Below are 18,158 nucleotides of genomic sequence, written 5' to 3'. Positions count from 1 at the left end.
TAAAGTGCTTCAAACTCACATCCAAAATTAAAACTAAGAAATGAAAGGGTATCAATCTAGCAATAAAGGAGAAAGAAAAAAAGTAAGAACAAAAAAGCATGGTAACTAGAAAACAAAATAAAATGGCAGGAATAAGTCAAAATAGAAATGAAATGGCAAAAATATGACATATATATTTCTATTACAAGATAATCTCTGATTAGATTAAAAGCAAATAGAGCATAGATGTTAAGTATAAAAGACATACCTAATCAAAATGAAAAAAGAACACTGAAGGTAAACAAATGGAAAGCTATACCAAGTTAATAACAATGAAAAAGAAAACAGTAATATTAAAAAGTAATGGTAGGAACATTAAACAAAAGGAATTCATTTGTCATATTTTATACATTGTAATGGGATCATGGTTATGCTTTTTAAAAGTCTCTATGTCTTAGAGATACATACTGAAGTATTTACAGATTAAATAATATGATGGAATCAAAGGAGACTATGGATGAGATGAATACTAGGGAGGTATGAGTGAAATAAAATCGGCTATATGATGATATTATTGAAGCTCAGTAATAGTATGGGCTTTATTACACCATTTTCTATGCTTTTGTAGATGTTTGAAATTAAAAATAACTTTAAAAAAATAATTCAATTAGAAAATAAATGACACAAGCAAAATTGTATCATTAAAACTACAAGGTAACATGAACAAAAACAAAGCATTAAAATATAGAAAGCAAAACTGATAAAAATGCAAGGGGAAATTGACAAATTCATAATCAGGAGAACATCTTATAATTTGTTAGCAATTGAAGGTCAAGTAGGACAGAAATAGTAAAGATATTGATTTAATCACAAAATTAGCACCCTGTATTCCCACTTATTCACACTCACACACAATCACATGTATTTGTGCCTGACAGAGACTCACTATTGTTCTTTTCAAAGAGCCTATGAACATAGAAGTGCATGTATCTTTTTGAATTATACCTTTGTCTGGGTATATGCCCAGGGGTGGGATTGCTAGACCATATGGTATTAATAATTCTATTTTCAATTTTCACAGGAACCTCTAAACTGCTATCCATAGTGGCTATACCAACTTACATTCCCACCAACAGTGTAGGAAGGTTCCTTTTCCCCACCCCCTCTCCACCATTTGTCATTTGTAAGACTTTTTAATGATGGCCATTCTGACCAATGTGAGGTGGTACCTCATTGTTGCTTTGATTTCTCTAATGATTTGTGATGTTGAGCATCTTTTCATGCGCCCACTGGTCATCTGTATGTCTTCTTTGGAGAAATGTCTATTATGGTCTTTTTATTTTTCGATTAGGTTTTTTTATTGTATGAACTGTTTGTACATTTTGGAGATTAAGCCCTAGTTTGTCACATCATTTGCAAATATTTTCTCCCGTTACATAGGCTGTCTTTTTTTTTCTTTAATGGCTTCTTTTGTTGTACAAAGGAAGTTTGATTAGGTCCCATTTATTTTTGTTTTTATTTCTATTGTCTTGGGAGATTGACTTTAGAAAACATTGGTACAATTTATGTCAGAGAATGTTTTTCCCTATGTTCTCTTCTAGGAGTTTTGTGGTGCCATGTCATGTTTAACTCTTTAAGCCACTTTGAATTTACTTTTGTGCATGGTGTGAGGGTGTGTTCTAACTTCACTGATTTACACACAGGTGTCCAACTTTCCCAGCACGACTTGCTGAAGCGACTGTCTTTTCCCTATTTATATTCTTGCCTCTTTTTTGAAGATGAATTGACTGTAGGTGTATGGGTTTATTTCTGGGTTCTCTATTCCATTGATCGGCTTGCCTGTTTTTGTATTAATATGATATTGTTTTGATTGTTGTAGCTTTGTAGTATTGTCTGAAGTCTGAAGGAGGTATGTGTTTTTTATCCCTAAGGATCGCTCTAGAAATTCTGCATTTTTTTATAGTTCCATATAAATTTTTGTATCATTTGTTCTAGTTCTATGAAAAATGTCATGGATAATTAGATAAGGAATAGCATTAAATCTGTAGATTGCTTTGGGCAGTATTGCCATTTTAACAATATTAGTTCTTCTAACCCAAGAGCATGGGATATCCTTCCATTTCTTTGAGTCCTCTTTTATCACCTTTATTAATGTTTTGTAGTTCTCAGTGTATAAAACTTTCATCTCCTTGGTCAGGTTTATTCCTAGGTATTTTATTTATTTACTTTTTGGGGAGGTGCAATTTTAAAAGGTTGCTTTCTTTTTTTTTTTATTTTTGCTGATATTTCATTGTTAGTATAAATGAATGCAATCGATTCCTAAATGTTAATCTTGTATCCTGCTACTTGGCTGAATTCATTTATTAGACCTAGTAATTTTTGTGGAGTCCTTGTGTACATGTTAGTGACTCAGTCGTGTCTGACTCTTTGTGACCCCAAGGATCGTAGCTCACAGGCTCCTCTGTCCATGAAATTCTCCAGTCAAGAATATCGGAGTGGGTAGCCATTCCCTTCTCCAGGAGATTTTGTTGACCCTGGGATTGAACCTGGGTTTTCCACATTGCAAGTGGATTCTTTACCATCTGAGCCACAAGGGAAGCCCTTTGAGTTAGGGTTTTCTATATATAGTAACATGTCTGCATAGAGTGACAATTTTACCTCTTTTCTTCCAATTTGGATACCTTTTATTTCTTTTTCTTGTCTGATTGCTGTGGCTAGGATACATATTCAAATATTTGAGGAACAACCTCCAAATTGGCCATATACTAGGTTACTCTATATGCTCACACACTTGATTTTTTACAATTAGAACATATTTATGTGATATTTGTACAAAAATATGTTTTAAGAAATGAAAAGAAGCACTTATATGCAGTTGTGGTAGGTGTTTTAAACATATTACCTTGTTTGATCTCACATAAAACAGTGAAAGTTGGAGGGAGGTTCAGCCAACTGACCCCAGAGTACTGAGATGATGAGCACAGGTCAGGACTTGCACTCAGTTCTGCCAGATGCCAGAGCCTGGTCACATACCTTACTGTGCTGCCTCACACAATGCTTGATGAAGAACATTCAAGATTACCAGAGCCTTACTTTCAACTTGTCCGAAGAGAACACTTATGATTTTAAGGACTAAAATTCAGATTTTGGTGGGAAACAGATGCAGAAGAATATTCTTAAAAGGACCAAATTTTTATCTAAGTCTGTCTTTTTGACATCTAGCTTTACTAAAAAATCATTTTACTCTTAAGGCTTATTCACTTTATAGGAATTTTTACAAGTATTGTGCATAGTGGGGAGTTTTATTTTTTGTTTTTTAACATGATACAACTGTTTAAACTTCCTTGTGTTTGATTTTATCAGAGAACAGAGTTACTTCACTACTTCTCATGTGGGAGTCAAATAAACAATGGACTTGTTTCAGGCCACTAGTATTTATTTCTTCATATCACCAGATGTTTTCTCTACGACTTAGGGGAAGAAACACTTTCCTAAATACCCACCAGATCTGAGGCAGCACTTCACTCAGATAGACTGAGGACAACCTGAACAATTCTCTTTGTGCAAATGGAAAGTATTTACTCACCCAATTCGTATTTTCAGCATGCCACTGAATAATTCTGGGTTATTGGAGATGATCCAGCCAATATGGATGACCAGTTCTTGCTGAATTACTGCCTCCCTCTCATCATGGGTATTACACTTGTAATAGATGATGTTCTTAATCACTCCCGGAGACAAAGGATTAGAGATAACTTCTTCTTCATGCCCAAAGGCACCCAGAGTTACCTACAGGTGGCAGAATTTTATTGTAAAAATTTCCTAGCTACTAATAGATTAAAAAAAAAAAAATTCAAGGCTCAGGATGACTGGCAGGCTGAAATTACTCTATGCAAGCTAGGGAATTAGGTAGAATAACTGCTCCTGCTATTTATTAAAATGGCCTTCAAAGCATGACTCCCATTGGAGTTCATGATGGTTCAGTCTCGTCTAAAATACAAGGGCAGGTTAGGGTCCCAGCTACGGGAATGAAGGTGAGTGGATAAAAGCAGGGAAGGAATATAAATAACTATTATGATAAAATTATTCTGAATGACTTTAGGACCAGAAACTCCTCAGAGAGAACAGTTTTACTTTAGTGCAAAGTCTATACAATTTAGTATTTGAGAGTATGTTCTTCACTTCTTTTACAGTTTCTCATGTGGAAGTTTTTGCTCTTTAACAATACTGTAACTTTTTCAAAGGTAGGTACAAGGACATAGTTGTAGTGAAGACCCACCTTTCCTGGCACATAGTCAGGTACCCAGTGAGTGCTGAAATACTTTTGGATGTATCTCTGGCCTGTGGAGGGGAATAAATAAGGCTGCCCACAAGCCAGTGAAATGGGAAAGCACAGAGGAAATGGCAAAGAAAATTCAAAGCTAAAAGTGCTGCTGAGGCTGGGCAAGAGGAATAAATACTCTGCTCCCCCTCTCCTCTTGTCTTAGTACTCTGCCACCCAGAAGAGTCTGCATGCAGAAGAGTCTGCATCCCCTCCTTCCTCATTTCCTCTCTCTTCCTTGTACAGGGCACAATTATAAGACGCAGGAAGAAGAAGAGGATATCAAAGAGTCCTTGTGTTTTCTGACATGAGAGGAGAAAGCAGAATAGAGGTCTTCTGCCCAAATTTTGTGATGGACTAAAAACTGAGAATTGCTAGTTTGCAACACAAGTGGTACCAACCAGTTAGTCCAAGTGTGATTACTTTTATTAAAATGTCAGCTTGTAAAGAAAAAAAACAAACAGAAGCTAAGTACATCACTGCCTCTGGAAGCAATGATGACTATTTCATTCCAGAGAGCTTGAGGTCATCTGAAAGTGCAGAAGTAGAAGTGTAGAAGCAGGATTACTTCAGTTCTCAGGGTGGCATTTCATAAATGAGCAAATGCAAACTTGGAATGCTCCATTTTCATTTCCTCTTTTAAAAGGGTAAGATGCAGTCAGTGAATAGACTCCATACACTTGAAACAGGGCTGTCAGCCTTCCAGGTACCCAACTCTGTAACTGACTATTTCCCTGGGAGATGTGCAGGTCTGGTGGACAATAGTCCAGTCACAGCCTCAGGATAGGTTCCAAGGCGCTAGGCTTTTGATCTGGGGAATAAAGTCTCAGGATCATAGGCAGCAATCGCCCTCTAGATACTGCACAGAATGGACATGACCAACCATAACCACCTAACCCCTCTTCAACTGCCAGATGCCAGTGACCTCAGAGATCTCCAAAACCTTCTCATTCATTCATATGTCACAGAATTAACTATATTTTCAAATATACTACAGGGGCCTAAAATCCAAGGAAAAAAACAGCTTCCCAAAGCCTGTTTAGTTTCTTTAAGAGGTGGCTCAGTCCAAGGCAAAAATACAGAACTCTGAGGCTGGATCTGAGGATTGCAATGAGAAAAGGCATCCAATAAGTTACTACCTGTGCCTTGGTCTATATAGCTGATAAAGAAGGATGAAAATTCTTTTAGTAATTTGGAAAAAACAGAAAATAACATCTATAAAGAGATTTAAATTTTTTCTCAGGAATTTTTTTAGTACAATAATTTTTAGCTATTAAATATTACAGAATAGGATCATTTATTCTTTCAACATTTAAAACTTTGATGTCAAGATGAAATAATTTCAATTTTAATGAACTAAGAGCCCTGAGATATGAACAATGGGTTGATTCCATCAAAGAGGGTTAAAGTTTTTTGCATTATTAAAGCTTATTACATCCCTAGGTTAATTGTCAGGAAGACATGATAAAGCACACATATTCCCAAAGAAGAGATAGAAAGCATACAGCTTTTCATTCCAATCAAATGATGATTCAGCCAAGTAATCAGAGCTTACAGAAAAACAAAAAATGAGCAGCCATATCCCACTCCACATACCCACATGCACAGGCTCAATTCAATCCACATTCACCAAGTGCCTCTACAAGGCCATGGTGGGCACAAAGGGACGGTGCTGGACAAGACATAGGCCCTGACTTCCAGGGCTTCATGGTCTACCCTGTGAGAGACACACATTCAAATGAACTGGGATCCAGGGCAGATTGTGAAAAGTGTAACAGGCCTATTTTGAGAACCCAGAGGAGAAAGGGAGTGCTAATGGTTTTCTGTGAGCAAGAGCTGACAAGAGTTGGCCCTGGTGGGAGGGGAGAGCCTGGAAGGAGAGGGGGCCCAGAGGGTTAAGAATGTGGGGAGCCAGTGCATTTCTAATGGGGAGAAGAGTCCTGGTGAAGTAAAAGGAGAATGTGCCCTTTACTACTCCCTGTCATTGCCCCACCTATCCCAAGCCTGTCTGCACTGCTTTAGTAGGCGTCATACCATTTTCTTTGTCAGTATTTTCACTGATCTCGAGTTAACACAGGAGCTTAAAATTAAATCTCTAAGGTGCAGCACAGATATCCTATATCTGTGCTTCTTTAAGACTAGATTTTGCTTGGGGAAGGAGCCTTCTGTGGAAATGCCTGAGCCCTGTAAATGTGGTTGTGAGAGGCCTGCGATGCTGAGACTTGCCAGATTTAAAAGCCAGGGTCCTACCCAGAAATCTTTGTGACTGTGACCGAGAGTCTGAAAATCAGCTACTTACCTGTTTGCCCTGCACTAAAACATTAGTAATGGATGGGGCCAGGCTGTCCACTAGTTTACTTAAAAGACTTGCTGCATGGCGCACCACCGACCTGGGGGCAAAGAAGAGAGCACGCCAGAGGTTGACAAATCTAAATGATGAATGAATGGGGCTCTGAATGGGGGGAATTAAAAAATCTGTACAATTAGGTCCTCACTTAATAATATGGATGAAACGCTGACCCCAAGACACTGGACCTAACAGCTGAAATCTTCCAGACTGTAGGACTATCCAGAATTAGGGAGGGAGAGCTTCACCCTCACCTCTGCCACCAGCATTATTCCTGCCATTAACAACTTAAAAAGAAAGAAAAGGAAGCCTAACTATCCCTTTGTCAGGGAGTGGTATAGGAGGAGGAATTGATTATTCTGATTTTGTATTAAAAAATTTATTATTAAGACTGTCACGGGTACATGACACTATTCCTATAACCGCTGTAAATCAAGTTTCCTTTGGTGCCTAGTAACCAAATCCCTGGATTAGGGAATTCACTTAGTACTCAATTTTAGGAAGTGATACAATGAGATACCAGCGGTTTTTTTTTTTTTTTTTTCCTTGCCAGAATGTTGAAGGAAGTTAATTCACACTACTATTTTAACATTTCTGAAAACGTCTTAGACTGTAAGGAGAACAGATTTTTAAGCACAGCACATGCAATACATAAAACATTTCCCCCCATCAAAAGTAAAAATCCATGTGGAACTTTCAGATGGAGAAAATAAAATAAAAATGTAGGTTTAAAGGTGTTTCCTTGTATTTCAGGATATCCATGGAAGTTGACCTATAAAAAACACGTTGCTTAATCTCAACATAGATGAACTAGTAGAAAATTCAGTCATATCTGATAAAGTTAGTGAAACAAACACTTCCTACTTTTAGAGAAGCTTTCACCCACACACTATCAGACCAAAAGACATATTTAACCCTGAGAACGCAAATAAGCCCACACGTTTCAAGCAGCTGGAGTTTCGACAATTTGTGCATGTTACCTGTTTCCCATGTACCAGAAAAGTAGTAATGTGTGGGGCTATAGAGGAAGAAAATTTCTGCGTAAATGCAGCCCCGTAGCGTACCGCCAACCTGGGTGTGTCAGTGGAAAGCCATAAAAGGGAAAATACAGTAAATAAAACTTCCAGGAGTTTGTTCTTTTAAACATAACAGTCAGGACTCTAAATGTTTGCTAATGATTTATCTAAAATACAAGTATTAAACATAAAGTAAAAGTAGGTTTGCTTAACCGAAGATTATAGACCAGATTTGAAATTTACTGACTAAAAAGCAACATCTATTTGTTTGCATGCCTTACTGTGCTGAGAATTTACAGCAAAAATCTGAGATTTAACCACAGGGTTATTACATAATTTCTTCTTGACTGGAATAGTATATTTACTATAAATTAGAGTTGAAATACTGCTAAGAGATGTTTTGTCTAATCCTTTTATTTTACAGATTAGAAAACTGAGGTTCATTGAAGTTAAGGGAGTTTCTTATTACATGACACTTTGAGATTTCTTTTTACAAAATTAGATAATAATGGGTTATTAAAATATACATATATGTATATTTATATACTATTAATTTCCAAAATGTTAGATTCTGCTAGTAAAACTGTTAGAATTGCTTCAAAAATGCAGAGGGCATGCATTTAGGCATACCTACCCCACTGTGAATGTAAACCATCTTAGCTCAACTTACCTAAGTTTTCCTCAGTCTCTGGGAAGAGACTACCTCTGCAGAACATATCAGTTACTTTTTATGCAGTAACTACAATCATTAGGATTCATTAAACTTAAGCCATGAAAGAACTATCTTCTAAGTATATTATACTTTGCTTGTGTTTAAACGAAACACTGGTCTCTTCATGACCCTCTATAACAGAACGAGTTTTCAAAATACAAATTAGAACCTAAAGCACCTTGCTGGGACAGAGGAGGTGCAGGATAGGAAAAAGTCATTAGAACATCATGCCAGTGCATCCTTTCCAGGTTCTATTCCTACAGATGTCTTTACTCCCAGACATGCTTTTAATATCTTGGGAGAGCCAAGATAAAATGCAATGTAGGCAGATCCTTAGAAAGTAGGCATTCACAGTGCTGCAACCTTGGAACTTAAAAGGGAAAATTAGAATGACTAGCCACCTTTAACACTGGTCCATTATCTTTAGGATACTGAATATAACACAAGTAAAAAAACATAATGACAAGGACGCTAATACGAACCAAAGTTTTTTGCTGCCAGCTCTTCTATAGACTCTCTCAATGTGATCAGAAACAGTACCTAGACATCGGATAATAGAGTCTTTGTTGAAAAAAGCTTTAATTAAATGCATAACATTTATTCTCCTTAAAAAACCTGAAATAATTAAATATGTAACCCAAATATATAGTGTGAATGTCCCCAGCCCTTGTTACAACATAGTTTGAGTATATGATTTTGATAAATACTTTATTTCTTGAAATTTATTGTTTTCTTAATATACAATCAATATGTTTAACAAATAAAAATATTATTTTAATTTACTACAGAAAATAAAAAAACAGAAGATGGCAAATTGAACAAAATACTGTAGACTCTGAATATATATAACTCTTCATTTATTTGTTCAAAAAAATGTGATGATTCTGTATATGATCAGAAACCAAACAAGGGTAAAGAACAGAATCTTTATCTTTTTACCCTGAACTTATTTTTACAGCTTTATAGCAAGTGGGATAAAATTATATTCAGATTCTGCAGATGCTTATGATTTTTAATATATAAAGTTTCACAGATTTAAAACATGTAAAGTCTTTTAAATATCTAAGTAACAGATGAATATTATTACCAAGCTTAAAAAATGGTTTGAAAAATAATTCTCTTGACATTTTCATTATAAACTATTTTATATAAATTGTTTTATTTTAAAGCACTACTAAAATACACGTGTACATGCTAAGTTTACCCTTCAGTCATGTCCGACTCTTTGCAACCCTATAGACTGTAGCCCAGCAGGCTCCTCTGTCCATGGGATTCTGCAGGCAAGAATACAGGAGTAGGTGGCCATGCCCTCCTCTAGGGGATCTTCCCGGCCCAAGAATTGAACTGGCATCTCTTATGTCTCCTGCATTGGCAAGCGGGTTCTTTTACCATGACTGTCACCTGGGAAGCCTACTACTAAAATAACCATTCTGAATTCTAAGTTCCTAATGAAATGTTTGCTTTTTAATGATCCCATTGTTTTAAAGTATAAATTCTGATAAATGTCCTCAATATAACTGGGATCCTTTTCACACTTTGAGTTTCAAGATTAATTAGGAACAGGAAAGATTCTGTTTGAAATCTGCTTAGAGTTCTTCTTCTGTCTTTATTAAATTAAAAAATTAAGACTGTATAATACTCAAGAAAGTTGTCTCTTAGCTACACTAATGTAAAAACTAAGTAGACCTTAGTTTCTTTATCTGAATAAACAATTATGTTCAGTTCACTACCAGAACTATAAATCTTATTAATTACATTGCTGTTTAGAATATCAACTCAATTTCTAATTCTAACCAAATCAATATGCCTCACTGGACAGAGGACTTTCAGATGAGCCAAAAATTTTGGGTAGTTAAGATATTAAATACTTGAAATGTATCCTACATTATTCTGTATTATAAAATGCCAGAAGTAGACCATGATGTAGAATTCAAAGATTCCTTAGTTGTAGATTTCAGGGATAACTGGGTTTCAGCCTTAATGCACAGTGGACACAAACACAATTAAAAATGACTTATTTTCGTAAACAATCTTGACAGTGCGTTCTATTAAATGCCATGTTCCATTCCAAATGGCTGCTGCAGACCATGAAGGAGCTAATTCTTATGGCTATAATGATTCAGTATTGTTCTTAAAAACATACAGAAAATAAAAGTGGAAATAGAAACTGTCAATAAACAACTATGGAGTCATCAGAGGCTAACAGTTACAGGCAGAATCCAGGCTCCAACACCATTAAGATAATCAGACAAACAAACAAGCATTACTGCATGAAAGCAATTCAGGAGTTCATACACCAAACAGTCTATTCCATTCTAGGGGTACGAATGAACATTTTCCTTTTAAAAAACTTTTAACTTTTAAAAATTAAAAAAGAAAGTATACTAGAGAAGAAAATAACTTGTAACAGTTTAGTGCATGTTCATTATGCATTTCTGATATATGTTCAAAAATAGAGAAGTCTTTTTATTTAAAATGTTCTCTTAGTTAGATACTCTTACCGTCCTTTGTGATGAAGTTGGGGCCTTCTCTTTTGAGCAGTATACCCAGTAGGATGGCTTGGCTAGCCAGACAACTACAGTCCTGAAAATATAAATCACTATGAGTAACTGGAATGAAATGGGTACAAAAATTACCACAGGGAGTAACTAATCATGAAACCTCATGATGCAAAGAGGAAATATTCTGCTATGCAATTGAGAAAAGATAAAATGTCATTGATATATTACCAGGCATAAGATGACATTATACAACTATTTATTTTAGCTACCTTGGAAACAGTGGGTAGACAAGCAGGCTTCCTGGGGTAGTAGAATTTAAAAATCAAATTTTCCAGGAAATAAGATAAGTAATGAATAGAAAATATGTTGTCTATAAGCTAAGGCAGGTGACACTGATGCTGTCACCCTCTGAAAGATTTGGCCAAGTCATTTATCTGCTCCTTTTTTGACTTTACTTGTTCATAAATGGGAGACCACGTTGTTACCGACCCATTGTGGAGAGGAGGATGAAAGAAGGGGACATGTGTAGGCTGCGTATTATATGTGTTATGTTTTATGCCTATTATATCATGTTCATGCTTATATAGATTTATAGGTAGTAACGATCAATCACAAGAACTGATATCTGGCAGGCTATATATTTAGCCTACTCAAATTTGGATGGTCCAATAAAATGTCACTGTGCTAATAGCTCTACCATCAAAATTATATTTCCTTTGATAGGTACTATACTCTACATCCTCACCTGTCCTCCTCCAAAATGCAAATAACCTCAGGGAAGGGATAATACTAGGTTGCTAACCTAATATTCATATGGATGTAGTTAAAGCATTGCTTTCTTCAGTGACTGGAGAGACTCAAAGCAAACATGACCTAAACACTAAGACAGGAGAGAAGGCCCAGACTGGGAAAAGAAGAGAAAGGGCACTGAAAGAGAAACCTAGAGATCCCCAAAGCAACTATGCTTCTTTAATGGGCTATTTAATACTTTCATACACAAGACAACCCATTTTAAGCATCTTAAAGACATTCATGCTAATATTAGATCATGAGAACTACTTCTCATTACTGCCTCAGTTATAGATAGGCCATCTACTTCCAGGCTAGTTGCTACCTTCTCTGGGAGGACATAAAGCAATATGGTTTGCCCCTGGCAGTTCCTGCTCTGTCAACCTCACTCAGGGTCATGTGGGAATTGCATCTTCCTCACATTCAGTTTTTGAAGAATTTCATGGGTGGGTTTGTTTCTCCATTCAGTCACGGTAACATCTGGCTTCTGTTCCTGTTCGGGAGCATTGGAGGTGCTGCTTTGTCGTTTGACTTTTGAATGTTTGGGAACTTCTAATTCCTCAAAACTCTTAAATTCTGGAAGCCTAGAATTTAAAAGGAAAAGTTTCATATTTCCTGCATTCCTAATGAAATCTCAAGAAACACAATAAATAACCTAAAGGAACTTACTCTTCTATTTCACTGATTCGTAAGAAGTCAAGTTGTTCAACCACAGCTCCAGATATTAGTGTCTGAAATGCAATTGAGAAAAGATTCACAACTCTTAAATTTATCAAGCAATAATGTTATGATTTATGCACATACTATTCTGTAAGTATACAATACTTTAAAATCAGACAGATTTTCACATACAACAACCCCCCTTGAAACAGAACATAAACATCCAGCTACAAGTTCATGAGTTATAATAAATAGCAGAATCAGATGAACTGTTTTTTCTTTCTATCCTCTTATTTATAAGTTCAATTAAAAACTCAGAACTTATTAAAGTGCTAAAAGACAAAAATTTGATGCTTAAAAAAACATGAAATATTAAAACTGTATTCAGAAAATATAATGTGAAATTACTCTTTAGATTTGGCTACCATAATATATTTCAAGGCTATCCAATGATAAGATACTGCCAAATCTCCATTTTTCAGGATCATGAAGTTATTGATTATCTAGGCCAGTGCTTCTCTGTATTCTGGCAAGCAATATTTGGTCATTTTATATCCCATTGTGTGTGTGTTAGTTGCTCAGTCATGTCCGACTCTTTACGACCCCATGAACTATAGCCCGCCAGGCTTCTCTGTCCATGGGATTCTCCAGGCAAGAATACTGGAGTGGGTTGCCATGTCCTCCTCCAGGGGATCTTCCCGACCCAGGGATCGAACCCAGGCCCCCTGCATTGTAGACAGATTCTTTACCGTTTGAGCTACCAGAGAACCCCTTGAGCAAACTAAATGAGGCCAAACTTGAACAAAATAGTTGCTTGTCAGTGGTTCATATATAAATGAATGATAACCCACAATGATTTTTACCACTAAGTGTCACTTCTAAATATCTGATGAATTGTCAGATAAAAGTGAGAAATATACTGACAAGGAAACAAGCCATAAATTGTTACTTTAAAAATAAGGTAATTCTTTCATCAAAACTGTGTTACATATATTACTTTCTCTATTTTCTCCTGTTCATTTCAAATGTGAAGCCACAGGATTTAGGGAATGTTACTCTTGTTGGTTAACCACCAGAGTTGTGCTGCCTTCTCTTCTAGTGAAAATTCATAAAGTAGATGATCAACAAATATCCACTACAAATAGCAGAAGGAACATGTTACCAATCATACTAAAGCCTCCTTGCAGAGTCTGAATGAGACAGGCCAATATGCAACTAATTTGCACATTTTTATGTGGCCCAGCCACAGTTAGGGTCTGAGAGGAGAGTCTGTGCCTGGGCAGAGGGCAGTGCCAAGCAAAACTGAAGTCTACAGAGTGGTATTTCCTAAGATGCAGACTTACCCCTAAACATCTTGCTCTACAGTTAACTAATTTGTTAGACAAATATTTACTGAACACATATATGCCAAGCACTATGCCAGGTATTAAGGATATAGCATGAACAAAATGCACATAATACACATTAATTCAGCCCATAAAGTAAATGCTACTCTGAATTAACAGATAAGTTGTAGATTTCATTAATAATCTACAGAGTTTTTGATTTAAAAAATTTAGTTGGTTGCAGAGGCTCCTAAATTATTTTTAAAATTGAATTACATTTGTAAAATATTATATGTTATAGGTGTACAATGCAGTGATTCATAATTTTTAAAGGTTATACTCCATGTGTAGGTATTATAAAATCTTGGCTAGTTTTATATAAAAACTATTGCAATTATTTTGCTAGGCATTAATACTTTAGTTCTGATGGTAATTAAATAAATTAATATTGACAAATATATGTGTCAAATGCAATACAGTATTCAAAAAGGTATCCTGTCAGTGATATTCAATTATATCCCCCAAGGCCCTCTCCAACTGAACATACCACCAAAGACTGTTCTCCATCCCATTATTCTGAATCCCTATCTTGCCCTATCTTTGGTTTTGCTCTCCTACTAAAATAAGTCTCATGAGATCAGGAACTCTGTATATTTTTTTTCACCATTATATCTCAACTGCCTAGAGAGGGCACTCAGTAAGTATTTGTTGAATCAAGGAACCAATATTTACGTATTTCTTACAGAGAGAACAGTAGTGAGCAGAATACTCTGGGAATGCAGAGATGAGTAAAGCCTGGGCTAATAAGAGTTTTCAATCCACACAGGGAAGCAGGCACAAGAAACTAGTTCTACCTAAAATAAGAGCTATAGCAAAGCTCAAGGAAAATGCCACAGAAACACACTGGAAGGAGAAATTAATTCCAGACTTGGAGACTTCACTAAAGAGGTGAGATTAAGTTATAAAATTAAAGTGTATGACTTAGAAGGAAAAAAGAAAAAAAGCAGTTCTAGAATAGAGTAATAGCATGAACAGGGAAAAAAATAAATCACATTAAAGATTTGGAAAGTACTCAGTACTCTTGGAGTGGAAAGCAGGACTGAGAATTAGCTGCATGAAGACATGTCCTGGGTGATGAAGCTAGGAAGTGATGCTGAGGCCCAGTGATGAGAGAGTCTATAGACCATGGGCTGAAGACATTTGAAAGAGCCTTAAATAAAGGCCCAGAGAAGTACACAGGTGCCATTTCCATTTCCTATACTAAAGAGAAGACAAAGGCTGGTTCGAGGCTGGTTCTGGTTTAATGGGTATAGTGTTTCGGTTTTACAAAGTGAAAAGAGCCTTATTCTCTGGTTAAGACTGTACTCAATGGTTTAGTGCACAGCAGAGAGCAGAAGATATAAAGATTAAATAATAGTTTAAGTGAAAGACTCATAAATGAATTGATTAAAAATTGGAAAGCTGTCCTTTATGTCCAAGATGTAGATACAAACAAAGGCTTCACTGCTTAGTGATGAGAAGCTGTTATCCATTGCTCTGACTTTCAAAGTGCAGTGTTGCACGAACTCATGGTCTAGCATCTATGCTGTTAGGATTGAGCTACTTGTGTTGCCTATGTGAAAATAATCTGTACTGTTGTAAGTATCCTATACAATCTGATAATGTACCATTTCATTGTCTTCTGAATCTGCATTGGTAGAAAGCAACAACTGAGAGATGTTTCTGATACTATACAGAACAGTGCAACACCCTGGCTCCTTAACCCAACCCTGCTCTCAGGACACAGAAGCAAAATGTACATCCTTCAAACAGAAGCCTAGATGTTTATTTTCTGGGAACCTGAAAAACCCAGAAGAAAAAAACACCCAGATATTGGCACCTGGGGTTTTCCCCAGCAAAACTGGTCCTTGCCACTAGCCCACCTTATAAGTAAATTCACCATGACAATGATCCTTGTTCCCAAATACACAGCTTCCAATAAACTTTTTATTCTCTCACTCTTAAAAATAAAGGGATAGCTGACAAATGACTCCAACATGAAAGACTGACCCCCTGAAAACAGAGAAAAGAAACCTGAAAGAGATAATGTACAAAAGAAAGATTTCCAAAGCTATCCTGTTAATATTCTTAGAAGGATAAGACAAAATATAATATTCAGGAAAAAAGGACAACATACTATAAAAGAGAAAATTAAAAACAAGATAGCTAAAACACAAACATCAGCAGAGGAGCTACATGCTAAATATCAAGGAAATTGCCCCAGAAAGCATTACATACAAAAAGACAAAACAAAAAATAAGAGGAAAAGATAAAAACTTAGATAAAAATCAATTGAGTATACAAAACACAAGCAATGGTGAATGAGAATGTAAACATGCCATTTACCAGGTTACTTACATAGGTCCCTCTTTATAAACTTTCCTCTTTCTTACTCAATACTGTGCACCTACCACATAAAAGACTATGAAATGATCACAACTTTTTAATGGAAATAAGAAATTTAAGCCCATAATGGACTACAATTTGGATAGTTATGTTAATGGTCATAAAAGGATATTAAAAAAGAAAAGCATCCTCTCTGGTCTGAGTGATTCTGCAGAACTCGCCTTTAATGTTCGGTAAGACTTCAAAGCGCAGTGATGTTGAAAGAAAGGAGGCTACTCCAGGCAGAGGAAATGGAGTGAGCAGAAAGGGGCAGAACCTCAAAAAGCTGAGAACACAGTAATTAAGCTGTATTGGCTGAAGCAGAAAGAATGTTTAGCAGGAGATAATTGTAGGCAGAGAGGCTGCTATGACTAATAGGGAACCACAAAGGGATTCTGTTATTTAGGAGCTGTGAAAATAAAGCTGTAAAATCTGAATGGAACAAGCATTATCTCCAGGTTGGATGTCACTGTGGGGTAGGGAAAAGAGCACTGGACCATGGAGTCAAAGAACCTGAGATTATACAGGTCACTTCACCACTCTGGCCTCCAGCTTCCTCAGATGCAAAAGTGAGGTAAGAGATGACCTTTTAAAGTCTAAAATTCTGATGCGAAATCAGTGCAATTGCTCAAGCATCAGATTGGAAGGATCAGATAAACAGGGTGGTGACAACGGGAATAGGAAGGTAGACAGAGAATAAAACATTCAGACAAAAACCTTACAAAGAATATAATTAAGAAAAATAGTTGATTCTATGGATTAATTGTGCTGGAAAAAGAAACACTGAAATTCAGAAGACTACCTGTAGACGATCAACATGAACTTTGACTCCTCCAACCATTCCTTTCTTAAATGCTGCCAGCATATCTAATATGGGATTGAATCGGCTACCTCTGAAAAATATAAACAGATAAAATGTGCATATTAACAACAGAATGAGAAATTAATAATCTAGTACTAAGTGCCCTTTATATATGCAAACCACTCTGTTACATGCTGAGATGGATATAAAAGTGTAAGGAGGCCCTGCTTCCAAAGGGTTCACAGTAACAATGGCAGCGAGATGCATGCACCTCACTTCTTTCATCAACCTACCTTATATTGTCTTCCCGGATGAGAACAAGGAAAAGTGGACGTCCATGCATTTTCCAGTATTGCTTAATAAACTGGAGTGCATTCTGTTAAAACAAAGAATGAAGTAGGATGTAATGGCACAGTATCTAAGTTGATCAGGATGCTTAACCGGTAGTGGCAAAGAGCCAACAAAACTCTTACATATCCAGATAATTTCACAATCAAACTCTGGATAAGACAGACTACTTAGAGGTAGAAACGTTCTAATAACACTCAGGTTAAGCTAGAAATCATTTTGACTTTAACCTTTGTTCTTAAAAATAATCAGATTACCAGATCACATATGTCTTAAGGTTGCCTTATTTGCTTTTTTTTTTTTTTTTGAGGCCTAAGAAATACAGTTCAAAAAAAAAAAAAAAAGAAATACACTTCAAGAGTGGTCTCAGGGAAGGAAAATCAACCCAAGGTTATCATTCAGAAGATTAATTCCCACTCCAGAATTTATATTACAGTAGGTAGAAGAGATTGGGCTGAATCTATATATACCATCAGAAACATGGAGAGTTCTTTATTTGATTCAATTTCTATTAGCATCATTATCACATCAAACACATACTTTTCACTATGTACCAGGCACTATTCTGAGGGCTCTGCATATATTAACTCCTAATCCTTAGGACAGTCCTATTCAGTTACACAGATGAGAAAACAGGAACACAGAGAAGTTAACTAATTTGCCCAAGATCACACAGCTGGTAAACAGTGGAGTCAAGATTTTAACAAGTAAATCTGGCTCCAGACTTCATGCTCTAGGCCATGACTCTAAGCTTCTCTACTCTGCAAATGGAAAAGGGAATGAAGGAGATTTTAACTGACTGGGTGTTATGAGTTAGGTGAGGTTTTATTTGAAATTCTTCATAAATAAAATCATTTTGCAAACTCAATTTTGTTCAAAAAGAGATAAATTTACTGTTATATGAACCTGGTTTCCAAAACAGTTCCCCCTCTGC

The 18,158-nt window shown here is 36.2% G+C and overlaps 1 protein-coding gene across 4 annotated transcripts in view; it reads right to left on the bottom strand.

Annotated features, from left to right (window-relative positions):
- PHKB (phosphorylase kinase regulatory subunit beta) overlaps positions 1-18,158 on the bottom strand; it is a 235,261-nt gene that overhangs the window by 34,188 nt on the left and 182,915 nt on the right. For 2 of the 4 annotated variants that reach the window (XM_055552724.1, XM_055552726.1), the window contains 8 exons: positions 17,170-17,252; positions 16,877-16,967; positions 12,335-12,396; positions 12,087-12,249; positions 10,877-10,958; positions 8,858-8,915; positions 7,628-7,718; positions 3,566-3,768 (listed from right to left, as the gene is read on the bottom strand). In XM_055552724.1, the coding sequence (XP_055408699.1) occupies positions 3,566-3,768; positions 7,628-7,718; positions 8,858-8,915; positions 10,877-10,958; positions 12,087-12,249; positions 12,335-12,396; positions 16,877-16,967; positions 17,170-17,252 (833 nt within the window). Of the gene's footprint in view, positions 1-3,565; positions 3,769-6,599; positions 6,691-7,627; positions 7,719-8,857; positions 8,916-10,876; positions 10,959-12,086; positions 12,250-12,334; positions 12,397-16,876; positions 16,968-17,169; positions 17,253-18,158 lie in introns of all 4 variants that reach the window. The other 2 variants (XM_055552725.1, XM_055552723.1) reach the window with 1 other exon arrangement.

This window comes from Bubalus kerabau, chromosome 17 (assembly GCF_029407905.1).
Source record: "Bubalus kerabau isolate K-KA32 ecotype Philippines breed swamp buffalo chromosome 17, PCC_UOA_SB_1v2, whole genome shotgun sequence".
NCBI lineage: Eukaryota > Metazoa > Chordata > Mammalia > Artiodactyla > Bovidae > Bubalus > Bubalus kerabau.
This window is presented reverse-complemented; position numbering and strand designations above follow the sequence as displayed.